The sequence below is a fragment of the Rhipicephalus microplus genome, chromosome 10 (assembly GCF_043290135.1).
Source record: "Rhipicephalus microplus isolate Deutch F79 chromosome 10, USDA_Rmic, whole genome shotgun sequence".
NCBI lineage: Eukaryota > Metazoa > Arthropoda > Arachnida > Ixodida > Ixodidae > Rhipicephalus > Rhipicephalus microplus.
In genome coordinates, this window is record NC_134709.1 from 80,704,668 (window position 1) to 80,718,114 (window position 13,447).

The 13,447-nt window shown below is 43.7% G+C and overlaps 1 protein-coding gene across 1 annotated transcript in view; it reads right to left on the reverse strand.

Moving 5' to 3' along the window:
• The window catches only part of LOC142774773 (protein O-mannosyl-transferase TMTC1-like), a 41,423-nt gene that overhangs the window by 5,268 nt on the left and 22,708 nt on the right, over window positions 1-13,447 (reverse strand). Inside the window, exons 5-12 of the mRNA XM_075875807.1 lie at window positions 12,426-12,601; window positions 6,349-6,516; window positions 6,078-6,191; window positions 5,455-5,598; window positions 3,345-3,556; window positions 2,263-2,398; window positions 1,190-1,334; window positions 84-221 (exon numbers count right to left, since the gene is read on the reverse strand). Coding sequence (XP_075731922.1) covers window positions 84-221; window positions 1,190-1,334; window positions 2,263-2,398; window positions 3,345-3,556; window positions 5,455-5,598; window positions 6,078-6,191; window positions 6,349-6,516; window positions 12,426-12,601 — 1,233 coding nt within the window. The remainder of the gene's footprint in view (window positions 1-83; window positions 222-1,189; window positions 1,335-2,262; window positions 2,399-3,344; window positions 3,557-5,454; window positions 5,599-6,077; window positions 6,192-6,348; window positions 6,517-12,425; window positions 12,602-13,447) is intronic.

A 13,447-nucleotide genomic window follows, 5' to 3' on the forward strand; every position in this document is an offset into this window, starting at 1 on the left:
GATATTCCGCGCAGAAACAAATGCTTGGTTCGCACACAAACAAAACAAATTGGTTGTCTAATTCGGTATAAGGTAACAAGTACCTCGACTGTGCGGTTGATGTGGTTGTATAAAAGGGCAGCCGTGTGCAACGCTCCTCTGTCGGTGCCGTTGTATTCAATCACATCCAGTAGGAGGTCTTCAGCTGCTTGAAAACTTCTGTGCTGAATCAGGAGCTGAGCCTGAAAATAAAGTTAAAGTAATACACCATAAGAACGGCTATTTGGGCTAGTTGGTTGGAATTCATGGTAATAAGGGCTGCAGCGCGAGCACGAAGGTGCCTTGCCTCGCCTTTCGTTTCCCGTTTCTTCTAGCACCTTCGTGCTCGCGCTGCAGTCCTTATTACCATGAATACACCATAAGCTGCTTTCCACAGCACGCTAAATCGGTACAGTACTCATTTATAGCCTCTACATAGTGAAGCACAAATACAAACACGTTCGCTCATAGAAATGCAGATATTTAACACGTATGAATGCAGCAGTGCCTAAACAGCTACTGCAGCAACGAACATCAGCACGCCTTTCACCTCTCGTAACATATAATTCAAAATTACCTTAAGGTCAACCTTACACAGCCCTTCTTTTATTGCACACACTCTTGGAAATGTATTCTATATTTTGAAGAATTCATTATTCTTTTTTCTCAACCATGCACCTTGAGAAGATTTAAGTTGATTTAAATGCATGCACACGCATCCGGTACTCTTGTACCACCTTGGCTGGTATTACGTCACTGCCTTTCTAAACTAAATTTTTGCATGAAAGTCGCGCTACAAACACAAATGCTTTCAGCCGTTCACGGTGTGTCGCAGACATCAACAGAGAAAGTTGGGTCAGTTTATTGGAAATACGTTTGCAATTCTGGCGGCTCTTTTGTGTTTAAGAGGCAATGAACTATAGCCTGTACTTAAAACTGTGCTTATTATTTAGTACAGCCATCTCGCCTGACAGTAAATAGCAAAAAAGACAAAAAATTTTATGTGCATAAGTTAGTCACAGGAATAGAACAGAAATAGTCTGCCATTTCTAGTCTGATGTTTCTCTCTTGTGAAAAGGAGCAGTGCGCGAAGGCCAATGATGCCACATACTAGGTGTTAACAAAGATTTTATTGGTAGAATCGAAGTTACGCTTGGCGTCTCTGACTCACATGGTGAACCTTGCTTTCACGGTGCTCCGGGAAACGCCTGTGAATATCCTCAAACAGCTCTCTTGCTTCGGCCAGGCGGCCAGCGTTGACGTAGAACACAGCCAGGTTGTCCATCACCTGTGGATCCGGCTTAACAGCGAGGGCCCTGTGCTCAAAAAAAGAACAGATGATATCAAGGAAACTGAAACTGCGAAAATTTGACCTGTATGCCAGATTCACGTATAGCGTGCATGGTGCTGGCTTAACGGCAACGTACGTTTAGTGAGGCTTCTTGAGCGACCGTCCCACATTTGCTCTACACAATCATTTGTATATACGATGAAAAACAACTCTGATACGATGTGTCAAAAGTTACTTTGTAGGAAGCCAAGCTTTTGAAACATGGTTGTAAAACTCACTCCCTGATACTCGTGATGTCATGCAATGGTAGATGTCACTCAGAAACTCATTTATTCAAATTGACAACGTGAATAATAAGGCAACATCAGTGTTACCTACTAAATACATCTGAAGCACTAATTGTAACACTAGTGCTATCTGAAAGGCTAGAACGCACTAGAGGGCATCGATGCGCAGTTCCTACAAAGACACGTCAAGTAAAGTATTACGTAACACACGAGTAATACATTACATTATGTTAACTACGAGGAAGCGTCTTGTAAGAAAGCCATCACTGGAACACGAACACTCAGTGACGGTATCTTGTTCAGATTTCCCCCCTAACAACATGGACCAGCTAGTGGCCTTCAATAACATCGGTCTATGCTGAGAATATTTGGCTTACGACGTTTTCAACCAACGCTCACCTTTCTTAAAGTTCTACCGCGGCTTGGCCCGCTGAATTGAAAACGTAAGAAACTATTGATTTGAGGCACTGGGCGTGGTTCTGATGGTTCAGTGGCATCAGTAATATGTATATGTTGCAAAAGAACCTGCCAGGAAATATAATCAATTGATCCTCTATTTAGGTCAGCTGTTATAACATGTGGTCAGTATGTTGTCACAACAACCGGGAAATTGATAGGTTAATGTAGTTCTATGCACCAAGGTCGGCTGTTGGTATACTGGCTGACCTCTTGTAGAGACTCTCGGCCTGCATGTTGAGGTTCATGCTGTGAAGGCTTCTAGCTGCGTTCAATAGTGCCACGGTGTGGTTTTGCTGGATGTCGAGAGCTTGCTCATACTGTGCCATGGCCTCCTCAGCACGGCCTGCACAAAAAGCATATCCATGATTACTTGAATAAAAACATCAAAGGGCAGAATATTGCAACAAGTAATTTAAATTATATTAGAAATGAAAAATTACAAATTCAGGGTGTCAATTGTGCGAAGCGACAGGTATATACTTCAGTACCAACAGCCGTTTTTGTTGAACAACTCTACAATCTGTCTTTTCAGCAATTTTTGCTCGCTTGGAATTTCCAAGTTCGCTGTTTGAAATTATTATCGACAAACGTGCCATGCAGCAGTGCTTCCAAACGCTTCATTGTTTTACTGCTCCTGCACCATATCATGTTTATACCGTTAGAAAGGTCGGAGGACGTGCTAAAAATATAACGTCTGAATATTGAATCAGGAAATGCCTCCAGCCGTCTTATTAGGAAAGAGGAGGAGGAAGAAAGTTTAAGCGGAATGACAGGGAGGTTAGCCAGTTCTTAGACTGGCTGGCTACCCTGTGCAGGGGTAGAATTGTCACCTGTACGTTGAAATGGGACCTCAGGAAACTTGTCATACGTTGCCTCTCCGCGGTGGTCTAGTGGCTAAGGTACTCGGATGCTGACCCACAGGTCGCGGAATCGAATCCCGGCACCAGTGAATGCATTTTCAATGGAAGCGAAAATGGTGTAGGCCTGTGTGCTCAGATTTGGATGCACGTGAAAGAACCCCAGGTGGTCGGAATATTTGTAGGCCTATTCTACGGCGTCTCTCTAAACCGTATAGTGGTTTTAAGACGTTCAACCACACAAATCAATATCAAATCTTGTCATACATCGCAGTAACAATTTTCAAGTGTTTGCCTGCTTTGGCATAGATACAGCTTACCAGAGGAGTTACCAGTTATTTAGCTATTGAAGAAGTACTTAAGATCCTTTACACATAGCATGACTGTGAACTTAATAGGAATGAATAGAAGCCACAGTACAGCCGGCCTCACCGTGTGACTGAAGGAATGTGCCGTAGTTGTTGCGGGCATCCGCATTTCGGTCATCGCTGCGTAACGCCATCTGGTGCAACCTCTCTGCTTCAACGAGGTCACCTTTCTCAGCCACGAGGGCCGCAAGCGACGAGTACGCCTCGCAGAAGTCTGGATCAAGCTCCACCGCACGTTCCAGCAGAGCTCTTGCGACGTCCTTTTGGCCTTGCTTGCTGCACGTGGGAAAAGAACGCTAACTGTCAAGTTTACCCCTTTTTCGCTCCACAACGGTGGTCCAGTGACGAAGGTACTCGGCTGCTGACCTGCAGGTTGCGGGAACGAATCCCGGCAGCGGCGACTGCATTTTTGATGGAGGCGAAAATGGTGCAGGCCCGTGTGCTTTGATTTGGGTGCTAGTTAAAGAAGCCCAGGTGGTCGGAATTTTTGAAAGCCTACACTACGGCGTCTCTCTGAACCATGTGATGGTTTTGGGACGTCAAACTCCACTTATCACCATCATCTTCATTACTTCAAAATTTGCGCATTTTTTTGCAGTGCGTAGCACACTAAAGTAAGATTCAAGAAACAAAGCCAAACCAATATAGCTGTACAGTTGACACTTACAATAAAATGCGCCATCTACAGTTGCGATTCTAACTTGGGCCTTTTGAGTGAGAAGCGGGAATTTTACCGCTTTCGGATCTCCCCGCAACTCTTAAATCGACGACACAACGCAGACTACCGACCTCGGTGCCACAAGCGGGTTGATCCTGTTTGGGCTTCATTTTTCGAAGCTGGGACCGGGCACTCCTCTCTTTTAGTAGACTCTAACTCAACCATACTTTGTGTTCATTGCCAATATAAAGCAACGGAAACATCACGTGTTGCCAATAACATTCCCACATATAGAAAAAAAATCAAAAACAGATAACACACCACCGCATCACACTACTCGTGTAGATAGTCTATATCACAAAAGAATAAAGCAAGAGACGGCTTCCTGGTGTGTTTTATGCCCAATTTGTTGAAACAATAATTTCCAATAACTCTCGTTTATGTCTTTTTGCCATAACTTCAAAGTTCTGGAGTCTTCTTTAGCTTACGTGTGCAGTCGGTTGACGCACACTGCGTGACTAGTGTACGTCAGTCAAACTGGACGGCGCCTGAACAAGCGTCAGAATGAACGTAAGCGTACGTTAAATAGTGATACAGAAGCAACTTGGCACTTCATTAAAGCATAAAATGCGCGTCAAACTATTGCGCACCTTAGCTGGAGCAGTACCGAAGCCGTACAGAAATGGTACTAGAACAGAGCATCACAGGTAGCCAAGATTGAGACCAAGATTCATGTAGCAAGGCAAGCAGAGGACTATTCTCTTTCGACGCCGTTAGCAGTGAAGCAGGCAAATACGCGGTCATTTTTTTCGCTATATGACAAAGTGTTTTAGGGGTGAAGCTCCTTATGGCGTGGCTTGTGCGTCCCGTTGTCGTAGCACGTAACCTGTGGCGCATACCCCAAGAAGGATTATTCTCCTTGAGATACCCGCATACAAGTGGCACTTACCCGCCCTCGGGATCATATCCGCGTATCCACATGTTACGAAAAACGTAGCATGGCGTCGTTGTCACGCGCTCGGTGCTAACAAAGCGCTGAGAGCAGAAATGTGGTGCATACTCTTGTTTAGTGCTTTAAATATCCGCTGGATGACGATATTTCGATAAGATGAATATATGATGAAAAGAAGCGAGATGGCGGCCCTTGAAGTGCTCACTAGATGGAGGAACGTATGCACGGACGGACGGACAGACAACGAGGTGGGCAGACAGACAAACACACGAACGGACGAAAGAACGGACGCACGAACGGATGGACTGACGCCCAGGCGGATGCAAGAACGTATGAACGAACGGGCACACGTAAAGACGTATGGACCCACGGACGGAAGCACGGACAGATTGACGGACGCTTTGGCCCACTCATCCTCATTCATTCCGTAAATATGCTTTGAATTTTGTTTAATGGCTTTATATTTACAATCAACAAAAAATAATGTTTCGTTTCAAGTGTGCCTTTTTCCTGTCAGTTTTTAACCTCGCTACACCCACACCTTGCTAGAAAAGTCACACGTACCTGTAGATATTCGCCAGGTTAAAATGAGCCCCCGGGTGGTTTGCATTCACGTTCAAGGCGTACCGGAAGTGGTGTTCAGATTCCTCCGCTGACGTCAGCACAGTGCCCAAGTTATTGTGAGCGCTGGCGTGATTTGGCCACAAACTGCGGGAAGCAGAAAAAGTGTTCAAAGATCACCTTATCGCATTACGCCTCATCACCTGATACAGTATGCCACGTCCTCACCAGCGCAAGCGAAGGCTTCAGTAATCGCAGTAAAAATAAATGTTCTTTCTCGCTTGTCTGGGGCTGAACAAGCGTAGGTAATGCAATCCCGTTCAAAGGTTTATTGGCCAAAGACCATATTAAAAAAAAGATAGCTTCTTTGACTGGTATACCTAGTGGAATGCCCGGGTTACGTCGTATTAAAACCTGCATGCCTCATCTTATGATTCGGATGGTATCATTGGAGTACCCGGTTTGTGGTGCAGTCCTTCAATGTCACGCGACGTTTGGTGACAAAAAGTGTGAAAACCACTTCATACATAAAAACAAACAAATAAGCACTAAATGAAGAATGTTTCTGGACACGAACACTGCATGTAAGAAGCGTTGAGAAAAGATTACAGCGACCGAGAACTCACGCAATTGCTAGCCGGTAATGTTTGACGGCCAAATCTGAGTTCCCAATGTCCTTCTGCAGATTAGCGTAATTGTAATGCACCTTTGCGTTTCCTGGAAGGTCCCTTACACCGGATCTGAAACAAACAAAATGCATCATTCAGCTAATGTAAATATAATGAACGAAAGAGAAAAAAGAAAGCGTGCAATGTTGATTCACGTTCTACGTTTGGTGAACAATGAACGTGAAACGAAAGATGAACTGCGCGTGAAAAGAGTAAGAATTTCACCTACTCGAACAGGGCCTCTCTGGACGCCCACACGATGTTTCTGTTCCAGGTGCGGGCAGCAAACAGCAGCACCAGAATGAAGCAGATGCTCGTGGAGCACCACCGGAGCACTCTAGAGCACCGCATGTGAAGGCGACACAGCCCTTCGGCCACCAACAAGGACATGCCGATGCTGTAATAAGGAGAATTCCAGTGCAGCAAACTCTGCAGTATCTAATATTTAAATGGAACATCAAACAAGAAACCACATATTACGATGGCAAACGAATAAAAGCCAACAGTTGTGTCGTGTCTATGCAAACTTCGTAATATGAGAAGCTCACATTAATGTCTCTAAAAGATACTGATTGCTTGACGGGATGAGCGCAACGCAAAAAGCTGAATCATACGCAGCGTTGTGTGTAAAAAAAATCCGTCTGGGAATCAATGCAATGGGAAGCAGCCAGTAAAGAGTCGCATACATTGCTTATTTCGTATTTGGTTGCAAATGAAGTCATTGGTGTTTTGAGATCTAGTTCACTATTCCCCGTGTTCAAAGTTTTGCTTTATAATTTTCTTAAATTTCAGCACAAGGAAGAACATGAAAACCACCTTCGGAGAACACTTATGTTTCCAGGGGGTCCTAGAGACAATTATGGTAGCTCTCAATGTCTCAATCAGCTAGGATTTATAGCATCTTCGGAATTGTGCCCAGGAGCTGTCTAGAATTTTCCGAAAACCAAAAAAGGCAGAACGCCCCAGTTCTGTGGAGGGGCAAATGGAAATACCAAAGACAAAATGGTACACTTTGGTGCACAGTGCTGGCGCCGCCTAGCGTAACGCGCGCGCTTTGAATTTGCGCCCCCCTGTGCTCCGTCCGGCTTTTTGCATCGTCTGCTACACCATGAGCGCTTTTTTCCGCTATGAATAGAGCCAATAAGCTCCAGTCCACAAACTTTTAAAGTATATGTAAGTATAAAATTACTCACGTCGACGTTGGAGTAGAGCGTGACGGTTTCCCCCACAAAATTGCGAACTTTCAGTACTTCAGGGGTGTGCCTGGACACCAAGCTTAGCGAAATTTCATCTTAACTGTCGTCATCAAATAACCTGAACAAACATGCCTCCGAAAATTCGAGGCGTGCTATCTTTCTTTCTGTCACCATACCAGCCATCGCGCGTCGTCTGCTGATTGTCTGCTACGCGCGCGGCACACAACGAAGGCTGGGATTACACAGCGTTGCTCCACAAATTTTTTCGGTAGACCTCGGAGCAACAAAAAAAATTGTACCCCAACAAGGTGCGTTTTGGTTACCGAAGATGGTTGGTGCGCACCGGTGCAATTTATCGAATACGTACGAACGCACTGGTGCGCACCGGTGTGCTTTCCCGAAGATGCCATTAGTAATTAGCTTTTCAATGACTACAGTAAGCAGAGAGTTTAGTATCGAAAAACTTCAGGCAGTTGCGTTTCGAAACATTTACACATGGAAGAATTCCTCTAGCATTTCTGTGCCCGAGGTATCCCGCGGTAAGGTTCAATTGTACTTTGCATCATTAGCATGCAGGGCGGTGAATATCAGTGGAATTTCTTTTCCCGATGTGACAAACAGCGGTAGCTTGGTGTCGCCAACCTGTAGTAGAAGGGCAACCGTTATCATCTTTACCAATGCCCTCGACTTATTGTCAGATTAAACGATGCACGTAACTACCGTGGCCCTTCGGAAAGTAGGTTCGCGCCAGTGCTTACTGTCTTGCACGTGTAGTCACGCTAAGCAAAACTAGGTTTCTACGCAGTATCTCGGAGCACAGGCATGCTAGAAGAATTTTTTCAACGTGTAATTGTGTAGAAACGCAACTGTCTCCCACTTCTAAATACAAATATGTCCGCTCACTGCAATCTCTGAAAAGTTAATTATTGAATCCTAATTAATTGTGACACTGACAGCCATCATTATTGTATCAATTTGTATCTCCCTGGATTCGTAACGTATCTGCGAAAATCGATTTAGTGTTCTTCCTAGTGCTGAATTTTAAGAAAACCATTAAGCTTGAATTTGAACACACGGCATATCACATGTTTGTCATGCCCAAATACTTGAGCAACATGATATATACACCACGCGAATAAAACCTATACGTCCTGACAGACTTCTTAGTGGGAACCAGGTTGTATGAGCGCTTGTGATGGTCCAGGGATTATTATTTATGAAATGATGTGTTAGTATATTACCTGAGAGTAAAATTAGAAAAATTTGCGTCGGAAAATTTTATGACAGTGTGAACTGCTGCAAGAAAACTGTTCATTCACACGTTCTTTCAACTAGCTTAAATGTGCTATTATGCGTTTTTTTGTTTTTTTGCTGATTGTTCATTTTTATTATCATTCAGCATTGATTTTTTAAATTTCTTTTCGGTGCAGAACTTATTGATATGGAGGAGCTGAGGCAATATGTACGTCAAACTCTCCACAGCAAAACAGTTATAACACAACACAACAGAACAAAAACCCATATGACCGTACGTACATGACCTGGTCATGCATGACCTGCCGCTTACGTTCGTCATGCACTGATGTCATGCCATACCGACTTTCGTACATATACTGGTAACAAATCTCCGGAAAACGCACCAATATAGTTTGACGTAGGCCATGCAATACATATTAAACGCGGCATGAATTTTATTTTAGAACTTGTCACTTATGTTCGTCGTACAAACGCGTCAGTTAATAATAATTTTAGAGCATATCAAGCTAGCGAACCGGTCACGAGCACACCGATAGCGTGGCATCTAAATGTTGTTGTTCATGACATGCATATGACTAATTTCATGTTACCACCAGTCAATTACATTTGGCTTGTAGTCGCGTCACAGAATACTAATTTTTGTAGATCAGTGTAGGCAACTGGCCGCGAGCACACCATGCGTGGGGAGAGTAAGCCATGCAGTGCGTGACATGCATGACATTATTTGTTATGAAATGACGCTGTATATAGAAATAAAAAGCTTAATCTGAGTATTAGAGGCATTAGTGCGAAGAATACAGAATTGGTGAAGTAAAAAAAAAGAACTGAATAGCTAAATAAAAGTCTGAATATTCCTGTGTTTTTCTCAGATTTCCCCACAACCAAGCGAAGTCATAAGTGATTTTTATAGCATTGAGCAGGCAGGAGAGAATGAAGTCGTTAGGACTAACACGGGGGAGTAGGGGCAATAATCAGTTCGAAGGCTGTGTGCTGCAAAATAACAGAAATCTGCGAGAAGAATGTGTGAATGCACACACAAGACTAACTGCAATCGAATATGCGGCGAAATATCTTCGCACCCTCATTAAGGTTGGGATGCCCAAGGAACGGCTTTCAGCTCTCACATAGTAGAGTACCGAGTACTCTAAATCGTTAAGCGCCTTTTTCCAAACTCACAACAATAGGTACTGAGCAGTGTATCATATGCTTTCGTTGGCAATGCAAGCGCAAGTTGGTTCGAGACAGCAAAATACCATCTGCGTGGAACGCTGCTGAAGAGTCTCAGTAATAATGAAACTGCAGTAAGCGAATATCTTACTGCACAGAGAAGAAAATATATTGTCCCAAAAATACGTATGCAAGGACTCGCAAGAGGAAAGAGAATGACAGTGACGGCGCCGAACGACCATACCGGGAATTCTCTAAAACAGCTGAGGATGCAGTTACCTAGGAATTGACATTACGTAGAAAAAAAGGCCTATCCTCTTTTTTTTCTGGATATGAAGATACAAACCGCTTGATAAATTTGTTCGCGGAATATCCGTTTGCATTTCCACTATCTTTGAAGAAGCTACGAAGCGATTTGTGCGTGCGTGTACACAACAAATTGCGGCAGTGAAATTGCTGGGTGAACGTCGTACAGAATGGAGAAACACGACCACGTCAAAGAACGTATCGAAAATTCTAATATGTTCACAGAACACCGCGGAATAAAATTTAGCGCAGTTCGTGCTCGTGAAGTTTACGTGATATCGATGTAGGAGCCAAGACGGGTAATCAGACGTTAAAAAATAAGGTGCGTTGAAGTTCTTCGTATGACAGTAGTTTGACTGAAGACGCAGAAACATTTACAAGTGCTTGTCTGTATGTTAGAGCAAGCTTCCTCTTGAGTACATCCAACAGAGGCAATTCAAATGCCTCCGAAACCCACACCTCCCGTGAACATGCAAAGTTCCCAAGTTGCTCTGAGCTTTAGAGGTACAGGGCAACTTGGTTACTTAAAGCGATGAAAGAGTCCTTGAACAGAAGGTATAGCTGCAGCGATACTTACCATTTAGACATCTTGCATCTCATTTGTACGTGTGTTTTTAACTTGTGCTGTTGAAATTAACGCGGGGTACAAGGCATCAACGCAGACACATAGGTTGGGAACTATGATGTGTAGTTTTAGAAACATGGAAGCTCATATATAACGCAAGTAGGCCTACAGGCTTGTTCACAGGTCACAAACGCTACGTTCCCCATTTTGTTTGCTTGATCATAAGAAGCATCGTATTGCGAGAAGAGAGCAGGAAAATCTTGCGTCAGCTGCCCGCAAAAAACAGTGGCACCCCCCGACGAAAAAGTCTTATAAAATGAAAAACAAAATGAACAACAATATGTTTGCATAAGTATTAAAATATTCAATTAAAATGTCAGTTTCATACGAAACGCGAATTACGCTGAGTCCAGCAATGCATCAAAGCGGTGATTAAGATTGAGGATGGTTATTTTGTTCGTCTGTTGTGTTGAAGGAAACGTTGCCGCATTCTTACATTTTTTCACGAATAAAGAGGTCATGTTAAACTGTTACTTAGCTCTTCCGCGTGAGACTAATATAACAACAGTTCAGTGTTTCCACTTCTTCACAAGCTCTCTCTATAATTGTGATCGTTGTGGAGTTGCCTGTAAAGGGTGCTTCGTTGTATATTTAGTGTTAATGTGGCAAAGGTACTCACTGCCCGAAAAGCCCTTTTGAAGGTATATAGGAACTAAATAAAGTGCCCAGCGGCGATGGCGTACACACACCGCATGAAATGAACCCACTTGCCAGAGTTATAAAGTTTTGCATTCCGCTATTTATTCTAATTATTGTTTTTATGCTCGCTATTATCCGCGCGCTTCTTAGTGAACGCGGTGTCAAATTCTTCACAGGGTGAGTTGACTACGTCAAAAATGAAAGTGGACTGTTCGAAAGTGAACATACTTTCTATTTTCCAGCGTGGAGCTCTTTAGGTTTTTCCTTGTTCAGATAGTGCAAACAGGAATGATCACTCTGAACAGCTGCACGCTTGCTCAATATCTTTTAACTTTCGCTTCGCTCCCATAGCACGATCGCTGAGTTTTTTTTTCTGATGTGGAATGCAAAACCTAAGACGGGTGAGTCTGTTATGTCACCTAATATTATATACCTTCACAATATAATCTGTCACGTGACTAAAATTGCATAACGTCACGTGAAGCTCGCTCACCTAACTATAACCGCGTAACAAAGTCACATGACTGAACATCATATAACGCTCACGTCACCTCTCTTTGTCTACATTTATTGAAAACACTCGCGTCACCAAAAATCGTGCTACGCCTAGTCGCATGACTAAAAAGACGTAGTAATTAGTCGGGTGGCTGATATCAGGCTGCATCGCATCACAGCCAGTTACGTCACATGTTGACGTCATACATAAAACTCGTAATCGCTACTCACGTGGCATGTTACCTTCATAAACCACATAATAGTAGAGTGACCTTACTAAAATCACATCAGGTAACAGATAGGAACGGGACATGTCTAGGATTGTCTGGGCATACTTATTACTACTAGCGAAAACATAGGATATCTCGCAAATATTTGGCATTACTAGCATAAGCTTGGTTAAAAAGTAGTTTCACTGATAGTTGTAGCCTTTCGCCACTAGGTAAAGGCTGCAACGTCTTCTTGAAAGATGTGTTTGCGTGGTTCAATTCATATATAAAAGTTATTTTTCGCATATCAGATTCAATCGTATCATTCCGCCTTTTGAACACCATTTGTTATCCGCTATCATAGGTACACATACGATTACTATCATGTGCGCTGTTAAAAAGTATTCCGTACCTGGGAATGTAGAGAACTCTCTCAGCTACGACGAAGCCGACGGTCACGAACAGGTTGGACGCCGGAAGGAATGGCAGCACAGTCAGGAGCAGGGGCACCAGTAGTCTTAATGAAGGGTCACGCAGTTGCCCAGTGTTGTTGTAGTAACATAGTTGTTCTCTTGATCCACTGGCAGGCTTCATGCGTCACATAAAATGATACCAATTGCCTAAAGTTCTCAAACAATCCTATCACGCTTATATCGATGACAACTGCGCGCAGTTTATGGTTACGAAAAATCACACCATATCCACGGAGTGAATGATGATGAGTGGGGCGAAGCGTCCGTCAGTTTGTCAGCGCTCGCGTCCATCCGTTCGTTCTTGCTTCCGTCCGTCAATGCATCTATCCGTGCATTCATTCGTCTATCCGTGCATCCGTCTGTCCGCGCGTCCGTCCGTACGTCTATCCGTCCATCTATTCATGTGGCCGTGCGTTCATCCGTGTGTTCGTCCTTGCGTCCGTCCATCCCTCCATCCGTGCATTCATCCGTGCGTGTGCTCCTCTGTGTGTCAAACAGACAGACAGACGACGGACAGACGCAGGCGGTGGACGATTTACTGTTTGTCAATGAAACCCCCCGAAGATTCACTCCACTCATCATCATTCACTTCGTGGATATGCTTTGAGGTGGTTACTACATACATGCATACATACAGGTGACGAGCTAAATACGCCTCAAGGGGCTTCGCCCCTTAAATGTTTCGCATGAAGATACACACATGCAAGAACACAAATACACTCACGCACACGTGTACATATGTTGAAAGTAATACTTAAAGTGGCAGAAAGTCGAACTAATCAGTAAGGACTTATCATAGAAGAAGATAACACGTGCAGACTGGAACGCAACAGAAGGGACCAGACGGCGTTTTTGTTGTCTTGTTTCCTTTATTTGTGTTTTTGTTTGCACACTCTGCCTTCGTAATTACTTTTGCCTTTAAATGTTGCTTTCATCTCAGGTAGTAAAAGTGTCGTTCTTG